The sequence below is a fragment of the Leucopleurus acutus genome (assembly GCF_964270905.1).
Source record: "Leucopleurus acutus genome assembly, chromosome: 3".
Classification (NCBI taxonomy): Eukaryota; Metazoa; Chordata; class Mammalia; order Artiodactyla; family Delphinidae; genus Leucopleurus; species Leucopleurus acutus.
In genome coordinates this window covers 59,024,133-59,046,720 of record NC_139145.1, presented here as the reverse complement: position 1 = coordinate 59,046,720, position 22,588 = coordinate 59,024,133, and the positions used below count along the sequence as shown (strand labels likewise).

The window sequence follows — 22,588 nt, the reverse complement described above, 5'->3', positions numbered from 1 at the left end:
TGGCTTAGTCCTGATGTTGTAGCTTGTATTAGTGCTTTGATGTGTATCTAGGCAATCCCACTAACTCCATGGTTACAGATACTCAGTCATTGTCTATTTGGGGAAGAACTGCTTTTTGTGCATTACTTTCACCATCCTCTGTTCTTCCTGCTACATATATTTTGGGCTTTTTGTCTCTATGTTCAGTTAAATAAGTTACTCTTTGTAATCTTGTGCTCTAAGCTTTTTGTATTTTATTTCTTAACAAGATACAGCCATTTCTCTCTGTTACTATCCTCAAAATTCTAGCCTTATTTTGGATTATCTTACTATGATAAGATTTTAAATCTGTGAATGTCCAATGTTGTCATAATTAATTACCAGTCTGATTAGTGTTGAACTCTTACCTAATTTTCTTAATCTTAAATACAAATTACAAAACACAAATTACAAAATACAAAAACTATACAAGGGTGTTTTAAAATAATGTTGGAGGAGCATTCAGAACTTCTTTGCAGAACTTCTGAATTTACTCTGCTGATGTCATTGAATTTGTTACACAACTGAAAATTTCCTTGCTGGGCTCGCAGATTTATACATTGCTATTTGTGGCAGTTAAACTCCCTTTTCCTACCAATGATTGTCATTAGGTACTTTGAACAAGTAAAGCAAACTATTATTTCCTATATGATCTTGTGGAAATAGTTATAAAATTATCTCACAAACTAATGGCTTTTGCTCTGAAAGGATAAAGTCTGTTCCCACTACTTTGCTCAGATAGAAGTATAAAATTGAATATGGACAATACATTTTGCTGAATTTTGCCTTTAAAAAATAACTAATCATTGCAGCTCTATTTACAATAGCCAGGACATGGAAGCAACCTAAGTGTCCATCATCGGATGAATGGATAAAGATGCGGCACATATATACAATGGAATATTACTCAGCCATAAAAAGAAGTGAAATTGAGATATTTGTAGTGAGGTGGATGGACCTAGAGTCTGTCAAACAGAGTGAAGTAAGTCAGAAAGAGAAAAACAAATACCGTATGCTAACACATATATATGGAATCTAAGGAGAAAAAAAAAAAAAGGTCATGAAGAACCTAGGGGTAAGACGGGAATAAAGACACAGACCTACTAGAGAATGGACTTGAGGATATGGGGCGGGGGAAGGGTAAGCTGTGACAAAGTGAGAGAGTGGCATGGACATATATACACTACCAAACGTAAAATAGATAGCTAGTGGGAGGCAGCTGCATAGCACAGGGAGATCAGCTCGGTGGTTTGTGACCACCTAGAGGGGTGGGATAGGGAGGGTGGGAGAGAGGGAGACGCAAGAGGGAAGAGATATGGGAACATATGTATATGTATGGCTGATTCACTTTGTTGTAAAGCAGAAACTGACACACCATTGTAAAGCAATTATACTCCAATAAAGATGTTAAAAAATAAATAAAACAAAACATTCGTTAGTATTAAAAATAATAATAATAACTAAGTCTTTAATTGCAGTGATTTTGGAACTGTGGTTGTCTGACCTTGTTAAAGACAGTATCTCAGGGAAAACCTGTTAGACTTTTTTTGATAATAACATGTTGCAAATATTTGAGCTACCTGCAGTTTTGAGTTCTCCTATTCTAGCAAAAGAAGCAGTGAAATCTCTTATTTTTTTGTCCAGTAGTTTTGTCACCCTCTTGCAGTTCTGAGCATTTAAACATCTAATGGATTATTTTTTTCCTTTGAACCTAAGAATCATTTTGAATGCATTGGATGAGCTTATTTTTAAATCTGAAGTTACATATGTTATTCATATATATTGACTACAGTCCTTAAGAATAGACAACTGTTTTTTACCCAGGTTTTTTTTTTTTTTTTTTTTTTTTGTTGCTGTACGCGGGCTTCTCACTGCTGTGGCCTCTCCCGTTCTGGAGCACAGGCTCCGGACGCACAGGCTCAGCGGCCATGGCTCACGGTCCCAGCCGCTCCGCGGCATGTAGGATCCTCCCGGACCAGGGCACGAACCCACGTCCCCTGCATCGGCAGGTGGACTCTCAACCACTGCGCCACCAGGGAAGCCCCCCAGTTGTTTTTAAACAGCTTTGTTGTTGTTTAGTTTACACACCATAAAAGTTCACTCATTTTAAATGTACAATACAATGACTTTTAGAAAATTTACATAATTGCATAACCATCACCTCCATCAAGTTTTGGATCCATCACTCCAAAAAAATCTCTCATGCCTGTTTGTGATCAATCCTCATTCTTACCACTATAATCCAGGCAACCAGTATTTTCCTTTCTGTCTCTATAGATTTGCCTTTTCTCTGTAGATCTGTTATAAATGGAATTGTACGATATGTGGTCTTTTGTGTCTGGGTTCTTTCACTTAGCATAATGTTTTCAAGGTTCATCCACGTTGTAGGCTATATCAGTAGTTCCTTTTTATTGCTGAATAGTCTCAGTTCTTCCTAAACAAGATTAAGCCTTGAATTTGCCTCTAAGTAGTTATTATATGTTTCCTCCACTTTATGCCCAGATGTTAAGATTGTTAATATTGATAATTATTTTGCCATGAGGGGAGTAAATTAATTTAAGTGTGATCGAAAACCTTAAATTAATATACAGTTACTTCATTTTTAACATACACTGTCAATATGAGTAATCCTATATGGGAAGTCTGATTTTCTCCTAGGTATTATTCATTGTTTCTCTCATAGACTTTTATGTGAAGAGTTTATTTAAACTCAGAATAATTGTCCTTTGTGAAAGTTTAATACAGTGTTCAGGTACAGAAGTGTTTAAGACTTAATTAATGAAAAATTTTCGAAGGTTATATCTTAAAAATTGATTTCAAATTATATTTTAATATAATAAAGAAACATTTTGGCAGTTTGAAAGACACTTTTCCCTACTTTGATCTACAAGTTACAGTTTCTTGCAGTAACCTGTACTAATATTGTAAAAAGAACAATTGGGCAGTCAAGCCAATATTAATGATACCCTCAACATTATTTTGATACTGCTTTAGATTTGATGTTCTTTAAAAAGTCCAATTAAATAAGCAGAATTTTGAGGTTCTTTCCTCTTTGATTTCCTTTTCTCCCTAATCCTGTGTTTTCCAAAATCATCCAATCCTATAAATATTAGATTTTTTTAATTGAAAAAGTCACATTTTTTGAATTGGCAACATCCTTGTTTGTGCTATGTAAAATAGATGAGTCTGGTCTTTAATCTACCTACAACTGGTATGAATCTGAACATTCATTCTATAGCATTAGTTATATGGGTTTTGGGAGGGAAGTATGTGGTGGGGGGCGGAGGGAGGGCTGGGCTTTTTTTTTTTTTTTTTTTTTTTTTTTTTTTTTTTTTTTTTAGCATGGCACATTTTCAAACATTTTTCATGTGCTTAGGTACATCCAAGCAGAAGTCCAGTTCCCTGCAGGTAGCAGATCAGGACGTACTGCCACCTTTTCACCCATACCAGCCTTTGGAGTGCATAGTAGAGGAGACTGAAGGAAAACTGAATGAACTGGGACAAAGAATTAGTGCTATTGAAAAAGCACAGCTTAAATCATTGGAGTTAATTCAAGGTGAACCTCTGAACAAAGATAAGATAGAAGAACTTAAAAAGAACAGAGAAGAGCAAGTCCAGAAGAAGAAGAAAATACTGAAAGAACTGCAGAAAGTGGAAAGGCAGTTGCAGATGAAAACACAGCAGCAATTTACCAAAGAATACTTGGAAACCAAAGGTCAGAAAGACACAGTATCTCCACACCAGCAGTGCTCTCATAGAGGAGTCTTCCCAGAAGGGGAAGGAGATGGTAGTCTCCCAGAGGATCACTTTTCAGAGTTACCTCAGGTTGACACAATCTTATTTAAAGATAATGATGTTGATGATGAGCAACAGTCTCCACCATCGGCAGAACAAATTGATTTTGTCCCAGTCCAGCCTTTATCATCTCCACAGTGTAACTTTTCCAGTGAATTAGGTTCTAATGGGACAAATTCTCTTGAACTTCAGAAAGTATCAGGTAATCATCAGATTATAGGACAGCCTCAGATTGCTATTACTGGACACGATCAGGGGCTGTTAGTGCAAGAACCAGATGGACTAATGGTTGCAACTCCAGCCCAGACGCTTACCGACACTCTTGATGACCTGATAGCAGGTGGGTTAAGAAATATACCTGTAATAATTTCTCTTTAATCTTTGTGCTCAACTTCTTTACATGACTTTCCCAAAACACCAACTTGGTACTTTTCCATTTTAGAACTATCTTTATAAAATTACTCATTTCTTGAGGTGTTTTGGAAGTGAATTTAACTAAACTCAACAACACTAACACACAAAAGTGTGTTTTCCCTCTTCTTTTTTGTTATTTGCAAAAGCAAAGAAATAAAGTTGCCATGATCCTTTATTTTAGCCCTTTGGTATCAAAATCACCCTGTGTTGTATCTTGGGTAGGAGATCTCAAAATAGAATTTCTTTGTAGGCTTTAGAGATAATCATATAAGGTTAGACATTTAATTTTCCTGCTGGTGATTTTCATATTTGGAAATCAGAATTCTAAATCGCATTGCTTTTTCTTTATTTATAATTTTATTAGATTAATTTAAATATTTCTAATTAAAAGGAATGTTCAGAAAAAAACTATAGCATTCCATGTTTTTAAAATATTTGTGGTTAGAAGATCATTGTCAACTTGATAACGATTGGGATTTTTGTATTAACTGTCTTGATGAAAGCACACAGAAACCACACACACACACACACACACACACACACACAGCAAAGCAAAAAAGAAACCAGCCTTATAAACTTACAGTATATGTTTCTGTTTATTGTTGTGTGGAAAATTACAACTAGATATGAAATGAGGTGCACAAGTTTACTTTCCGTTTCATTGTCCTTGCAGCAGTGGGAAAACAGTGCAATTAATCATTTACCTTCCTAAAGATGGCTGGTGAATGTATCACCTCCATGAGAGCCCAGTTCAGAAATGCAGCCAGAATGGCTGTTGACAGTGGATGAAGACCAAGAACTAAGATGTAGCTGGAGTGATATTCAAAGGCAGGCCAGTCCTCTGTCTCTTGATTGCAACATTTTTTTTCTTTACTGTTGTCTGTTTCTTCTTGTCGTATTCTCCTCCCCTCCTCCCATCCCAGTTATGCTATCCCAGTTTTCTTTCTTCTTTTGTGAGCCTTTAGTCTTCCTAATCTTTACTGAATCTTTTAAAATGTGGAGTAAGATTACTTAATTCAGGAATTTTATTGGGCATGTGTATGACTTCGAGTGGTTATAGAATTATAATAGTGCCTTTGAGGCTCCTCTGATATGTAATAGGTATTGCTGTGCAGAGGAGGAATGTCTTAGTTTTCATAAAGGAAATAAAAATGCTGGGAAATGTTTTAAGGAGTTAGATTCTTTATTCTTTACTTTTGTTTTTTATATCTTCAACCCATAGCCACTTAACTCAAATTGACTTTGTGTCATTAGCATTGCAAGTTGTTATAAATTTTGAATAAACTCTTATAGTTCATTTATGGTTCTGATTTCTAATCTGGTAAAAGCAGATATTGGAGTGTGAAGTATGATTATAAATAATAAGGATGAAACTGGTGACCTGAGAGTAACATTTTTAAGACTTAGGATTCTATAAATATCATTATAATGTTCCTAATTAAGTACTCAGTTTGCAGTTATGAAACCCACATTATTGATCAGTTTAGTTTGTTGGAACTTAGGACCTGTCCTTTTTTTTTTTTTTTTTAAAGGAGAAACAGCTCTAAAGGGAACTTGTAGGTGTTAACTTTATGGTAGTATTTACTGCTGTTTCTTGTAGAGGAGGTCAAATTCTGGTTATTTCACTGAAGTCTTTGTTAAATTAAAATGACCTTTTACAAAGTTCACATGAAACTTCAAAAAATTGGTTTAGAAAACATCTTTTAATTATATTTAACATTAATATGAATAAAATTTAATTTCTCTTAGACATTAATGTCTAGTGACAGTTGCCCCACCATATTGTACAATATTCTTTTATTAATATACTTTAAAGTATAAATCCGTCAATACATTAAAAATTACACATTTTTTTCTCTCTTTTTTTTTTGGCTGCTTGGCTTGTGGGATCTAGTTCCCCGACCAGGGATCAAACTCAGGTGCCCAGCAGTGACAGTGCCTAGTCCTAACCACTGAACCTCCAGGGAATTCCCTGAAAATTATCTTCATTTAAAATTTTTTTCATTTTGCTGAAGCTTACATTTTAAAATATATAGCAATAATTAGATTTTCTTTGTTCAAAATGATGACTTACCTCAAAATTTAAAACTTTATTAAGTCTAAGTTTCTCTTAATTTCTTAATTGAAGATGAAATAAATAAGAATGAATTAGGTAAATACCTAATGCTTTGATTTTATGATATGTTAATATACCAGTAGAATTATAGATCAGACCAAAGATATAATTAATTTTACCTAAATTAAATCTAGTTATCATGCCTCATAGTTAATAAAAGAGAGGAAGAGAGGATACTGTACATCTTACAATTTTACTTTAGATAATATTCATATATAATAGCAATAAGTTTCACTCTTTAAATATAAGAGTATTTTTCTTTCTTCTTTTCTTTTCTTTTATTTTTTTGCGGTACGCGAGCCTCTCACTGTTGTGGCCTCTCCCGTTGTGGAGCACAGGCTCCGGACACGCAGGCTCAGTGGCCATGGCTCACGGGCTCAGCCGCTCCGTGGCATGTGGGATCTTCCCGGACCGGGGCACGAACCTGTGTCCCCTGCATCAGCAGGTGGACTCTCAACCACTGCGCCACCAGGGAAGCCCAAGAGTATTTTTCTTTATTGCTGTTCTACTCTCAAAATATTTGTCATGATAATGAGTTGGTTAGATACATAATTTATGAATGTCATAACTTGACTAGCTGACTGACAGCCATAACTATATAGTCTTAAACGTATCATACTTGATATAGTCTCAGCCAGAATATATGTATACTCTTGATTGGAAGCATGGTTGTTCAGGTTCATTTCTTCTGAAATTAAGTGTCAGGCTTTTAGAAGTTATCATAATAGCAAATGATTCTCAGTTCAGATGTCTAGAATTAAGGTCTGAAAATAAAAAGCAATTTAAAGAAATTCAAAATAGCTTTGACCATTGAGCAGTTCTAGAAACATCTAGTAAAATTTTCAGGCTTAATATATAAAGAAGCTTGGTTAAAAAATCAACTAGTATCACTTTATTTACATTTATTGAGCGCTTACCATGCACCAAGCTCAGTGCTAAATGCTCTTATATACATTATCTCATGGGCTCTTTATAGTAATACTATAAAATAAGTCCATATCCCATCTCTGTTTTTCTGTTGAAAACTGAGGCTAATGGAAATTAAGTTGCTAGTAAGTGTTAAGATTCAAACTCAGTTCAGCCAGTTTAAGAACCTTAGAAGTAATATGCATGCATCTGATTCAACTTGAAGTTGAGTTTATATTAAAGATATTATTTCCTTAGACTTCTAAATTCTACTAAATAACAATTTCCCTTATTATTTTTATATTAAGATTTGATGTGCATGTAAGGTTTAATATAGTTTTGTGACTTGAGAACATTGTTACTGTTGTTGACATCTTAATAGGCTCTCTTCAAACAAATTCCAATTCCATAGTATCTTTTTTTTTTTTTTTTTTTTTTGCGGTACGGGGGCCTCTCACTGTTGTGGCCTCTCCCATTGTGGGGCACAGGCTCTGGACGCGCAGGCTTAGCGGCCATGGCTCACGGGCCTAGCCGCTCCGCGGTATGTGGGATCTTTCCAGACCGGGGCACGAACCCGTATCCCCTGCATCGGCAGGCAGACTCTCAACCACTGCGCCACCAGGGAAGCCCCATAGTATCTTGCTTTAAGTAATCCTGTGGTAGTCATTTTAGGCTTAAGAATAAAAAAGTAATTAGGAAATTATCTTTGAGGGAATTTACAGTAAAATATCTTTAAGTAATAATTTCTTCTAATAGATGTTAATATTTTATTTATAGATTGTTATTTATATGGAACTATTTAATAAAGTTACTATTATCTAAAACAGATTACAGTGATTTAATTTCTTAAGGCCTTGCAACATAGTTTACATATACCTAGTATCTGAGATGTTTATGTAATAAAGTTTATTACTGTCTTCCATATTGCCTACAAAACTATCTTAAATTTCATAAAGAATTAAGTAAAATATTGCACTTATTTAGTTCTTCTATCACCCCATTTTAGGATAGTGCATAAATTTAATTTGAATTATGTAGTGACTTTTGTGATAGTGATCTGTTTTGGTCATTTTCAGAGACATTTTGTTCAGAAATAGAAAACATTTTAGGATTTATGAAAAAAATTTCACAGTCCTGGTATAATTTTATCTTCATAAAACCTTTATTCCACATGTACTTTTAAAATCTTTGCTACTTTCTAGTTTTTTCTTTAGAACTTTTCATATGTAATTAATCCTATTAGAGTCACTTCTGTGGAATGTTTCTGATTGTCATTATTACAGGGAGGAAAAAATGTCTTGAGGATACTGTTGTACAAAAATGTACAATCAGTGTAACAATACATATTTGGTAACAGAGCTGTTAAATGTACAAAAGTATTTTTTAAAAACCAACTCTGTAAAAAAGTCTTTTATAACATCATATTCTGGCATAGCACTCTAGTCAACTATTTAAAATTTTTTGAATATCTGTTGTTCATAATAACAAAAAGATAACATGAATAAACAAATTTAATGATAGAAAAGTAATTCTTTAGTAAGATATATGTTGATAATTATATGACTACTGTTAAAATCTTACTATTACAAAGGTGCCATATATCAATGTTTAGTGTCTTGTTTCTGGAACTGTTTCCAAACATATCAGCTGTTTTGAGGAGGCATAACAAAATACTATCTGCTTTTAATTCATTCAATGACAAAAATTTTTAAAGCTTTGTTTTCATTGTGCGTGTTCTTACAGGCAAAAGAAATATTTATAATAATCATTTTTATTTTGTAACCATATAGTTAAATTATGTATATTTATGTGGTGACAGAAGCTGTAGAAATTCATATTATCAAGATGTGATTTTATATATATTTGTTACGAGCGGGGAGGGACAGCTCATGTAGAAACATATCTGAACATCTTAAAATTTGCTATTATTTAAAGCATACTATTAAATATAGTATAGTACTATAATAATAGTGTAGTACTATTAGCATACTACACTTATCTTTCATACTTGTGATCAGTATCCTTGATTGGGATCCAGTCATATCAAAATTCTAGAGAGAAAGCATTCTCCAATCTTGAAATGCTTACATTTTTCTTTAAGACCTGTGTGTTTTTGATTGACTTTTAGTGTGGGTAAGAGGAAGTTATTGCCATCATTGAAACTTTGTTGTCTTTTTCTGTATTATTAATGATTATATGTTTTTTCTGAGTTTTTTCTTTCTTCAGTGAATTGTAACGTTTTTATTTTTCAATGCAGTGATTAATAGTACTGAAAATCCTATAAAATACCTGATAATTACATATATTAGGCACTTACCAAACACTGTGTTAAATACTTTTTGCACATTTCTCATGGATAATTCACAGCATCCCTCTGAGATAGGTCCTATTTCCCTCTTCATGGGGCAAACTCCATCTCATGAAAGAAAAGAAATATGCAGAGAGAGAAAGATATAATTTCATTTAATTCAGTTTCAGACATCAGATTTTGAGGTCCCAAATAAAAGTTCCAATGTTCATTTTTAAAATAGTTTGATTTTCAGACATTGATTCATTTTAGCAAATTTTCAGAGTAAATATTGAATTTTAAAAACACATACTCTCTGCTATTTATGTGAGAAATATTCTAACTTGTTCTTCCCTTTTTTTCTGCTTCTTCTGCTTCTTTTTTCCTTCTTTTTTTTTTTTAATGCATTGTCCTCAGGATGTTTTTATCTAATTGCCTTTTACAAACTAAGATATAAGATTCCTTTTTTTTTTATTGGAAACTATTTTCTCCCTATTGACAATATAAAAGGCTACCATTTGTTGTATATGCACTAAATATCAGGTACGATGCTCAATATTTTACTTCATTATCTCAAGGGGTTTTCCCAACAACCTTACAATGGAGGTACTGTAATTATCATCCCATTTTACACATAAGGAAATTGAGGTTCAGAGACGTTAAGTTACTTGCCCAAGATCAGAAAGTCATTGGTAGAACTGGGATTCAAACATATGTCCATCTGACTCAAGCTTGTGATTTAATTACTACATTATATTACTGCTATAGAATTTTCTGTTTTCTGTGTTTTTCTGTACACAAATGACATTACTCTTTTAAGTAGAATTCAGCAATATGAATATTGTTTTTCAGCTGTGAGTAGCAGAGTGCCCACTGGTTCAAACAGTTCCTCTCAGACGGCAGAATGTCTTACACCTGAGCCCTGTTCGCAGTCTCCAAGCAATGTGGCTTCCCAGTCTGTGCCTCCTGTGTATCCTTCAGTTGACATCGATGCACATGTGAGTAGACTGCTTTATTTATTTATTTAGGTAATTTATTTTTTTGGCTGTGTCGGGTCTTAGTTGCAGCATACGGGGTCTTCGCTGTGGCATGCGGGATCTTTCATTGTGGCGCGTGGGCTTCTCTAGTTGTGGTGCGTGGGCTCCAGAGTGCCCAGGCTCAGTAGTTGTGGCATGTGGGCTCTCTTAGTTGTGGCCCATGGACTCTTAAGGTTTTTTTCCTTTTCCTAGACTGAGAGCAACCATGACACAGCATTAACGCTAGCTTGTGCAGGTGGTCATGAAGAACTTGTATCTGTACTCATAGCGCGAGATGCTAAAATTGAACACAGAGACAAAAAAGGTAAGAAATGTTAGTGAGAAATAAAGTTGGAGAGTAATTATATCAGAAAACAATTCATTTTTTACTATCAATAAGTGGTTCCTAGACTATTCAGTGAAAGAATGGGTTTGCATATTTCGATTAAGAATATCTGGATTTGTTAATCTACAGAGCCAAATTATTCTTCAAAAATTAGACTGTAGATCATCAAGGAAGCAAGCTGTGTTTAGCTTTTTCCTTAATCTAAAAGTAGAGCATGCAGAGGTATCAAAGTTTATTATGAGTATAAACTTTAATAGTTTCGTTTGACTTAGCATTTTCTTTTTATCAGGTGTTTATGGGGTTTTGTCACTAACAAATTAGGGTTTAAAACAGTTTTATGTTAAATGATTATAAGTATCTGCCCTAAAGACCTTTTCCTACTAAAATAATAGAGAATTAAAAACAGTGCCTTAATATGTTAAAAAACACAAATTTGACCAAGATTTTTATTTTCTGATTTAGGTTTCACACCACTGATCCTGGCAGCAACAGCAGGACATGTTGGAGTTGTTGAAATCCTTTTGGATAAAGGTGGAGACATAGAAGCACAATCTGAACGAACTAAGGATACTCCGCTTTCATTGGCATGTTCTGGTGGACGTCAGGAAGTATGTTAATGTTCATTTTGTAAACACTTGTATTTTAAATATGCATATGCTTAGTAATTTAGCTACATGAATAAAATTTGCATGTGTTTTGACATGTTCTATATATTAAATTTAATGAGAATAGTAAATGCCCTTTTAAAGAATCTGTTTCTTGCCTTTCAGGCAAAATAAAAATTCTCATCATCCTTACGTATATTGGGATTCAATAGAGCATAGTCCTAACACATGAAATGCAAATTTATCACTCAATAATTGAGGAATAGAAACAGTAACAACTTGTTATTTCAGTATGATTGGAATTTCATAGCTCTGAATTCCTTGATATGAAATTGAATTCATTTCTGTAGTGCTGATATTTGAATATTTAGGGTTTAATTAAAATGTTAGGTATTTAGACAAGGAAGTTATAAGTCCCATTTCTTTGTGCTTCCTTCATTATAAGATAGACCCTTGGTGTAAACTAGATTTCTCTGTTCATATTTTACTTTGTAGGTAGTAGACTTGCTGCTGGCTCGGGGTGCAAATAAAGAACATAGGAATGTGTCTGATTATACACCACTGAGTCTAGCTGCATCTGGAGGATATGTGAATATCATTAAGATTCTGCTTAATGCCGGGGCAGAAATTAATTCAAGGTATCTATCACCTGTTTATTTTATTACTCATGATTAGTAAACTATTACCTTGGAATTAAGTGTTTTCCCCTAAATATTTGGACAGATACCATTTTTAATTAAGATAGTACTAAAGTTGCAAGGCCAACAGTTATGCCTATAATGTGCTTATAAGTAATCAAAGCTTATTTCAGCTAACGTTGCTGTTTTTAAAGAGGTTTCTTTTCAGAAAACACTGTTATATATAGTTGGAAATTTATGGCCTCTGCATAGGGATTATGTTTTAAATTGTGAGATTTTCCTACTTCTAATTATTAGTCTAAACAAATAAAATCTATTCATTGGAGTTAGAAACCTTTCTTCTTACTGAAGCTTTTTCATTTTTTATGTTCTCTATGCTTTTTAAGAAAACAATAGGCAACATATTATTTTAATTTTCTAAGCACATTTTCCCCCCCTTAGGACTGGGAGTAAACTAGGTATTTCTCCCCTGATGTTGGCTGCAATGAATGGACATGTTCCTGCAGTGAAACTGCTGCTTGATATGGGTTCAGACATTAATGCCCAAATAGAGACCAATCGGAACACAGCTCTCACCTTGGCCTGTTTCCAAGGACGAGCAGAAGTAGTGAGTTTGCTTCTGGACCGAAAAGCCAATGTTGAACATAGGGCAAAGGTAAGCATTTTATAACTTGTCCTCTACTTCAGATATATTTTTAATAGAAAGAGCAACTTACATTGAATGTACTATTTTAAATTGTCATAAGTTAAAACTGATGCCCCAATGCAGGACTGGAGAATAGTGCTATACAGTGTGTCACTGGCCATTGGTCAGTGGCACACTATCACCATTCATGACTTTTATTAAAGGCAGTGAAGAAAAATAGAATCAGTACTTTTTTCCAACTTCAGCCTTGAGTGGCTTGAAGAACTCCTTTAATGAGGCATGTGCTTACCATTGGTAAAAACCCCAATCAAAAAAATTGCTGCAGGGACTTCCCTGGTGGCGCAGTGGTTAAGAATCCACCTGCCAATGCAGGGGACATGGGTTGGATCCCTGGTCCAGGAAGATCCCACATGCCGCAGAGCAACTAAGCCTGTGCACCACAACTACTGAGCCCACGCACCACAACTACCGAGGCTGTGCGCCACAACTACTGAAGCCCACGTGCCTAGAGCCTGTTCTCCGCAACAAGAGAAGCCACCACAATAAGAAGCCTGTACACCGCAACAAAGAGTAGCCCCCACTCGCCACAACTAGAGAAAGCCTGCACAGCAACAAAGACCCAATGCAGGGACTTCCCTGGTGACACAGTGGTTAAGAATCCACCTGCCAATGCAGGGAACACGGGTTCAAGCCCTGGTCTGGGAAGATCCCACATGTGCACCACACTACTGAGCCTGTGCTCTAGAGCTCACAAGCCACAACTACCGAGACTGTGTGCCACAACTACTGAAGCCCACGCGCCTAGAGTCCGTGCTCCGCAACAAGAGAAGCCACCGCGATGAGAAGCCTGCACACCACAGTAGCCCCCGCTGGCCGCAACTAGAGAAAGCCCGTGTGCAGCAACGAAGACCCAACACAGCCAAAAATAAATAAATAAATTTGTTTAAAAAAAAAAAAGACCCAGTGCAGCCATAAATAAATAAATAAAAGCATGACTATTAAAAATAAATTGCTGCATAGATTATACAATTAAGACAACTAAAATCTAATCTGACCACGACAGATTACTTTTTGTATTACAAGTATTCAGTGTGACCCATTTATCTATTAGAAGTCCTAAAGAAAGCCATATTATTTTGGTAATGATACCAGTAGGAAAAGTCTTCTGGTGAAATGTTGGAGACTAATGAGCAAAGACACATGCATAAAATTTATAAAATGATATTTTAATCTATTTTACCCAAGTTTGAGTAGCATTTAAGGAGTTTATCCTGGGTTATTTAGCAAACTGCCTTTTCAGATAGACTATATTCTAAACAAGATAGAGTATATTCTAAACAAAGTTTTCCCATTGAACATTGTGCCATATTTAATTTTCTTTTTATTCGTTTTAATATTTCTGTTTGTTGTGCAGAGCAGGTATTGTCTCATGTAAATTTATAACAGTAGAGAAGTTATGAAATTATTTATTTTTTAGCATGAAATTGTGTATTTTTTTAGCATATTTTTTTTTATTTTTTAGTAAGAGAAATCATTCTAGCATGTCTAACTGAACCTAACAATTTTCACTTGCTGTTTAGTAAAGCTTAAGAGTGAATGTTGCTTTAGCTCTCTTGTGAGAGAAAATCAGAAATAGAATACACTTATAAGTCAATTGTTTCAGTCCCTTAAAGAAATTAATATAATTTACTCACATAATTTTTTGGTTTAAACAGACTGGTCTTACCCCTTTGATGGAAGCTGCTTCTGGAGGATATGCAGAGGTTGGAAGAGTTCTCCTAGATAAAGGAGCAGATGTCAATGCCCCCCCTGTGCCTTCCTCAAGAGATACTGCTTTAACAATAGCAGCGGACAAAGGTCACTACAAATTTTGTGAGCTCCTGATTAATAGGTGGGTAAATTTTATATTTATTTATAGAATTTCTATGATCCCTTTCACTTGTCAGAGCCTTTACAGTTAATAAAATTGTTTTACTTTATTGACATTTTAAAGAACAGATTATTTGTTTGCTATTTTATAAAAGATGAAAGACAAATTAGAGAAAAATAGAAAAAGTCAGCCTCTTCTCATAGGAAACAAACTATATTAACATTATTTGATTTTTATAGGGGAGCCCATATTGATGTTCGTAACAAGAAGGGAAACACACCACTTTGGTTGGCATCCAATGGTGGTCATTTTGATGTGGTGCAATTGCTAGTGCAAGCAGGTGCTGATGTGGATGCAGCAGATAACCGGAAAATCACACCTCTTATGTCAGCATTTCGCAAGGTAACTTGATGTGGGGGAAAAAGGATAGAATTTGTTTAAAACTACTAAATTTTAAGTTGAAATCGTGAGAAAGATAAATTGGTCTTGAGGAATCGACTCTGTTTCTATATACAAACCTTTGCTGTCTTTCCACTTTCTTTGTGGCCAAATCTAAGAGCTATATGGTAGTTCCCTATAAGCAACTTGGTTGTTAAATCACTTGGTGTCTTGACTAGTTTTGTTACGTTTTTGTACATAAAACGTGAGATTTAAGGACAGATATTATATGTAGATGAATGTTTTCTCTACCTAAAGAACAAAAACAAGTGGACTCTCATAAAAATTTATTATACCTCCTGTATATATTAAGGCTTACTTATCTGCTCTATTTTACAAAGCTTTCCCATTGCAATTGTGATAACATGTAAACTACTTAATGTGGCTCACAAAGCCCTGCATGAATGGCTCATGCCAGCCTCAGACCAATCATTTCTATTCCCCTTCCCCTTTGGTCACTACACTTCAGCCACTGGCCTAGAATGCACTAAATTTTTAAATTCCTGAGGGCCTTTGCTCACTGGTTTTCTTTTCCTGAAATGTTCTTTCCCTTGCTCTTCACCTGGCTCACTTCTCTTCATCCTTTAATATCTACTCATCCTTAAATATCACTTCTCAGAAAGTCCTTTTCTAACTCCCAATCTGAAAAGGTTCTCTTGTTCTCTTTTATAGTTCACTGTTATTTTCCTTATCTCATTTTGTAATTATACATTCAAACATGCATTACTTTTTTAATGCCCATCTCCCCAGTTAGACTACAAGATCTGTGAAAGCTAAGATTCATGACTGTCTTTTTCACCAGTGTTTGTGCCCAGTTGTTCAGCTCAGTGCCTGACACATACTAGATGGTCAGTAAATAGCTATTGAATGAGAGCAGTGTAAGTTATGAGTCTTAAAAAAAATCTTAAATATTTACTTTTTTTCAATTTTTTTCTTTCCTTTTAATTGAGGTATAATTTATATATAGTAAAAACACAAATCTAAGGTACATGAATTTTGATAAATGCATATACCTATGTAACCCACACTCCATAAAGATATAAAATACTTCCATAATCCTAGAAAGTTTCATCATGCCCATCCTCAGTTAATTCCCTGCCCCAGAAGAAGCCACTTTTCTGATTTTTGTCACCATCAGACTAATTTTTTTTTTTTTTGCCACACCGTGCGGCGTACGGGATCTTAATTCCCCAACCAGGGATCGAACCGTGCCCCTTGCAGTGGAAGTGTGGAGTCTTAACCACTGGACTGCCAGGGAAGTCCCCCCATCAGACTAATTCTTGAAGATTAAACGAGCTTTAGTAGGAGGGGAAACAATGCAAGTTTGGTTATGTTAAAATAGATGTACTTATAATTGATTACAGATCATCCAGCCCCTGATAATGGCATTTAGAAAGTGTTTTACCTAGATTCAAGTCATAGAACTCAAGATAAATATGACAACCTACCTCGTTTAGTTTCGTAAGATAGAGCCAAAATAATGCTTTGAAATCTAGAACATCCTCTTTGTTTTCGGACTAATTTCCCTTTTATATTGAGATTCATTTCACATCACCAATTTTTATTTTACTAATCGATTTATTCTAGGAGATATATATTTTTTAAAGTTTGTCTATTTTCAATGGGATGTGGGCAGATTAAATTCAGGAGAAATGTCGTTTGGTCCACCATATATTTCCCAGCATGTTGTGCTTACCGCTTTCTGTTTATAAACTCAACACTGTTTCTATTTTCATAATTTCAATTTTAAGTTTAGTAAACTCTCAAGTGTTACTGTACCTTTTACCCTTAAGTTTTTAAGCATATGGGCCAATTTTCAAAGTATTCTTTTGTGTATTTTTTGTTATACTTCTTACAGGGTCATGTAAAAGTTGTTCAGTATTTGGTGAAAGAGGTCAATCAGTTCCCTTCTGATATAGAATGCATGAGATACATAGCAACAATCACAGATAAGGTAGGTTTAATATGCTGTTGAAGCACATTTTTGTTCTTTGTTGAATTATATGCCAGAGTATATGTTAGCAGCCCGTTCTTTTCATCCTCTATGAGACTGATCATCTGATTTTTCTATGCTTTAGTTTCCCCATTTGCAAATGAAGAATGAGTATATTTTTTATAAATTATTTTGAGATTTCCTTCCTATTATGGACCATAATTACAGTGACTGCAGCTAAAGTTTATTACTAGACTATTAGCCTGATTAGAAAATTTTCTAAGAACACAAACTTTTTAGAAAATGGTACCTTATTTTGATTTTTCAGTCAAAGACTAGACTCAAAGGATAGCTTAATTTGGTTTAGTGAATATTCAGTAATTTGAGGCTTTAAGCCCTGAACTTTGGTATACTTATCAGCTCAAGTTTTATTGGCCTGTTTATGTGTTCCTATATTTATATAATTCCATTTTCCACTATAGGAACTGTTGAAAAAATGTCACCAGTGTGTTGAGACAATTGTGAAGGCTAAAGACCAGCAGGCTGCAGAAGCAAATAAGAATGCAAGTATTCTTCTAAAGGAACTTGATCTGGAAAAGGTGAGTGGGAAAAATAATTTTCTTTATTAGAAATGGTTGAAAATCTAGTAGAATAAATTTGCCACTGATATGACCATAATCTTAACAAAATCTCTTTTTAAAAAATGATTAATAGATTATCAAACTACCATCAATTTTTTGATTCTGACCTATACATAAAAAATACTTTTAACCATATAAGTGAGGAATTAGTTTCTGAGCAGATCACAATTTTCCAAATAACATTACTGCCTAAGTGGTTTTAATATTAGTCTGGGAAGAAATTTTTTTAAACATTGGAAATCTTTCATTTATTATAAGATATGGGCTATAAGTGGTTTATTAGATCTTTAATTAAAGAGTAAGTATCTAAGTTTCCTAGGATGTGTGGTAGTATAATTGAAAAAGTTAAAAAAAAAAAAGGTCGCTTTTCTGAGGCTTAGTGTGCTTATCTGGAAAAGGAGGGTGTTGTTATGAACCCAGAAATTATATTAAAAGAATAAATAGCATAATCAAGTAGAGTTATTATAGAAATGCAGGAGATAGCTTAATATTAAGATATTTTGTTGATGATAAAAGGAAGGAAAAAGATCATTTTGAGAGATGCTAAAATTTTGACATCAATTTTTAATTTTAAAGAAAATCAAAACTTGTAAGTTAAAAACAGAAGAAAAAATTGCTTACAAATCAACGAGAAAGGGATTTCCCTGGTGGTCTAGAGGTTAAGACTTTGCCTCTAATCCCACATGCCTCGGGGCCAAAAAACCAAAATATAAAACAGAAACGATATTGTACAAATTCAATAAAGACTTTAAAAATGGTCACATCAAAAAAAAAAAAAAAACAATGAGAAAAAGATAACTTGCCCAGAATGAAAAATGATCACACAAATGGGCAATTCACAGAAGAAATATAAATGTTCAATAAATACATGGAGAATGCTCAACTTCATGAATAAACAAAGAAATGCACAGTGAAAGAGTGATTTAAATTTCTTTTACCAGATTAGGAAAACTTAAAATTTAAAGGTTTGGTAATAGATATTGATGGCTAGGGTATGCAGAAATTAGCCTTCTAGTATGATTTTTGATGTATGGTATAAATTAGTATAAGTATTAATGGAGATGATTTGACAAATGCATTAAATTAAAAAGGGTGCATACCTACTCCAGTCACTCCTCTTCTAGAAATTTAGCCTAAGGTAAATACTTTGATAAATGCTCAAAGATGTGAACATACAAAAGGACATTCACTGTTAAATTGCTTATAACAGGGGGAAGGGTATAAACCTTAAAGTTTTATCATTAGGAAATTAAATAAATTTAATACCTCCATGATAAACTTGATTACAGTTAAAATCAGAAGGGGGAAACTAATATTCATTTTAAAATGAAGTTTGAAGTTTGATGACTACTAAGGTCCCTCCTGTGTTCTATAATTTTTATTTTTGTGTAACTACCCAGGGATATGGTCAGCAATTCCTTAAACAGCCGTTTTGCTCTTATGCCAACCGAGTGATGAAACTGCATATTCAGTTAACAATTATTTTTTCTCTTAATGCTCAGCCCCTTTCTCATTTACATAGGGGGTTGACAGACTTTTTTATTTTTTTTGCGGTACGCGGGCCTCTCACTGCTGTGGCCTCTCCCGTTGTGGAGCACAGGCTCTGGACGCGCAGGCTCAGTGGCCATGGCTCACGGTCCTAGCCGCTCCGCGGCATGTGGGATCTTCCCGGACCAGGGCACGAACCCGCGTCCCCTGCATTGGCAGGCGGACTCTCAACCACTGTACCGCCAGGGAAACCCAACTTTTTATTTTTTTATTCTTTATTTTTTTAATTTTAATTTTTAAATTTTTTTGGTTTCGCCTCGTGGTTGTGGGATCTTAGTTCCCCGACCAGGGACTGAACCCAGGCCCTTGGCAGTGAGAGCGCAGAGTCCTAACCACTGGACCACCAGGGAATTCCCAACAGACTTTTTCTATGAAATGCTGAAGAGTAAATATTTTAGGCTTTGTAGGCCCATACGATCTCTGTCATAACTCCTTGACTCTGCTGTTATAGCACGAAAGCACCCATAGACAATGCCTAAATGAATGTGTTCCAATAGAACTTTCTTTATGGACATCAAAATTTTAATTTCATAATATTTTCATGTCACAAAATATTCTTCTTTTTATTTTTTCAACCATTTAAAATGTAAAAGTCTTAACATTCAGGCCATAGTTTGCTGATGCCTGATTAGATAAGTAAAAATGTCAAAGAGTAACTTATGACTCAGAATGGTAAATTATAGTTTTGAGGAAAATGCTTTACTTAATTACCAGGACAACTGGACTTCATTGACAGATTCTTATGGTGAACCTTTTTTAGATAATTTCCACACAAATATGAGTAATTTGATGTGTTTTCTGTTTGTTTTGAGTTTTCATTATGATGTGAGGTGACCATTACCATGTTCCCCTGTCTGAAAAAAATACATTTTCTAGTACTAAGCAAAGCAAAACTATAAAGTAAGGCGAAAGTAATTTCTATAATGGCCTCCTGTGGATATTTTCATAGTGAAATTTGTTAATACCTTATAAAAGCATAATAGCTGCATTTTATTTTATTTTTTTAACATCTTTATTGGAGTATAATTGCTTTATAGTGGTGTGTTAGTTTCTGCTGTATAACAAAGTGATATATACATATATCCCCATATCTCCTCCCTCTTGCTTCTCCCTCCCACCCTCCCTATCCCACCCATCTAGGTGGACACAAAGCATCGAGCTGATCTCCCTGTGCTATGTGGCTGCTTCCCACTAGCTATCTGTTTTACATTTGGTAGTGTATATATGTCCATGCCACTCTCTCACTTGTCCCAGTTTACCCTTCCCCCTCCCCCATCCTCATGTCCATTCTCTGTGTCTAAGTCTTTATTCCTGTCCTGCCCCTAGGTTCTTCAGAACCTTTTTTTTTTTTAGATTCCATATATATGTGTTAGCATACGGTATTTGTTTTTCTCTTTCTGACTTCCTTCACTCTGTATTACAGTCTCTAGGTCCATCCACCTCACTACAAGTAACTCAATTTCATTTCTTTTTATGACTGAGTAATATTCCATTGTATATATGTGCCACATCTTCTTTATCCATTCATCTGTCAATGGGCATTTAGGTTGATTCCATGTCCTGGCTATTGTAAATAGAGCCACAATGAACATTGTGGTACATGACCCTTTTTGAATTATGGTTTTCTCAGGGTATATGCCCCGTAGTGAGATTGCTGGGTCTTATGGTAGTTCTATTTTTAGTTTTTTAAGGAACCTCCATACTGTTCTCCATAGTGGCTATATCAATTTACATTTCCACCAGCAGTGCGAGAGGGTTCCCTTTTCTCCACACCCTTTCCAGCAATAGCTGCATTTCAGTCAAACAAATGCCACATAAATCTATGGTTTTGCTTATTCTGGACATTTCATATAAATGGAATCAGACAGTATTTGGTCCTCTGTGACTGGCTTCTTGCAATTCATAGTGTTTTCAAGGTTCATCCATGTTGTAGCATGTATCAGTACTTCATTTATTTATTTTTTTACTGCTGCATAATATCCCATTATATAGATATACCACATTTTGTTTACCCATTTATTAGTTGATGGACATTTAGGTTGTTTCTATTTCATAGGTATACAAGTTTTTTGTTTGTTTTAACTTGGAATGCTTCATGAATTTGTGTTTCATCCTTATGCAGGAGCCCTGCTAATCTTCTCTGTGTTATTTCAATTTTTTTAGTATATATGGTGCTGAAGCAAGCATGGTGTACAAGTTTTTGTATGAATATGTTTTCATTGGGTATATATCTAGGAATGGAATTGCTAGATCATATGGCAGTTCTGTGTTTAACCATTTGAGAAACTTCTAGATTGTTTTCCAAGGTAGCGGCACCATTTTATGATCCTATCAGCAGTATATGAAGGCTTCGATTTCTTCATATCCTCACCATGATTTGTTTTATCTGTCTTTTTGTTGATTATAGGCATCCTAGTGACAGTGAAGTGGGTATCATTTTGATTTGATTTGCTTTTCCCTGATGGCTTGTGATATTGAGCATCTCTCTTCATGTGTTTATTGGCCATTTGTATATGTTTGGAGAAACGTCTGTTCAGATCCTTTGCCCATTTTTTAATTGAGTTATTTGTCTTTTCATTATTGAGTTAACGAGTTCTTTATAAATTCTTGATACAAGCCCTTACCAGATAAGCAAAAATTTTTCACCATTTTATGGGTTGTCTTTTCACTTTATTGATGATCCCTTTGAAGCACAAAAACTTTTAATTTTGATTATGTCCAGCTTATCTATTTCTTCTTTTGTTGCTATTATAAATGTGTGTTAAGACTGACATCTATGGGAAACCCCATGTATCATAAACAAAAATATCATTCCATTATTTATTTTAAATTACTGCCTTATTGATAAAATGAGATACCTACTTTATTTGCAGTCAAGAGAGGAGAGCAGAAAGCAGGCTCTTGCAGCTAAAAGAGAGAAAAGAAAAGAAAAGAGAAAAAAGAAAAAAGAGGAGCAGAAAAGGAAGCAGGAAGAAGATGAGGAAAACAAACCTAAGGAGAATTCAGAACTACCAGAGGATGAAGATGAAGAGGAGAATGATGAAGATGGTGAGAAATGAACCATCTGAATTAGTGATAAAATTCTTCTGTGTTTATCAACTTCATTTTGAGTGCTCTTTGCTCTCAAAACTCTCAAAGCTAATTCTAGTTAAATATTCAGTTACTTTAAGCTGAAATAGACAGTTGACTTCCATAGTAAATACTTCTAAATATTTTACATTGTAAAGTGACACAGAGAAACTGAAGGGGGAAGGCAAGCACATAATTTGAAGACATTCAGTTGTAACTTAAGTTTCCCTGTAAAAACATTATGTATGTCCTAAAAGTGATACAGTAAGAGGTTTGCCAGCTTTTCTTCAGGTTCTTCTCTA

At 34.6% G+C, this 22,588-nt stretch overlaps 1 protein-coding gene across 9 annotated transcripts in view; it reads left to right on the top strand.

The window, feature by feature from the left end:
* The window catches only part of LOC309960194 (ankyrin repeat and KH domain-containing protein 1), a 121,767-nt gene that overhangs the window by 78,867 nt on the left and 20,312 nt on the right, over positions 1–22,588 (top strand). For 8 of the 9 annotated variants that reach the window (XM_082836848.1, XM_082836850.1, XM_082836849.1 and 5 more), the window contains 11 exons: positions 3,395–4,153; positions 10,389–10,534; positions 10,766–10,877; positions 11,361–11,506; positions 11,999–12,141; positions 12,583–12,796; positions 14,503–14,678; positions 14,897–15,059; positions 16,954–17,049; positions 17,511–17,627; positions 22,091–22,265. In XM_082836848.1, the coding sequence (XP_082692974.1) occupies positions 3,395–4,153; positions 10,389–10,534; positions 10,766–10,877; positions 11,361–11,506; positions 11,999–12,141; positions 12,583–12,796; positions 14,503–14,678; positions 14,897–15,059; positions 16,954–17,049; positions 17,511–17,627; positions 22,091–22,265 (2,247 nt within the window). The remainder of the gene's footprint in view (positions 1–3,394; positions 4,154–10,388; positions 10,535–10,765; positions 10,878–11,360; positions 11,507–11,998; positions 12,142–12,582; positions 12,797–14,502; positions 14,679–14,896; positions 15,060–16,953; positions 17,050–17,510; positions 17,628–22,090; positions 22,266–22,588) is intronic. The other variant, XM_082836854.1, reaches the window with a different exon arrangement.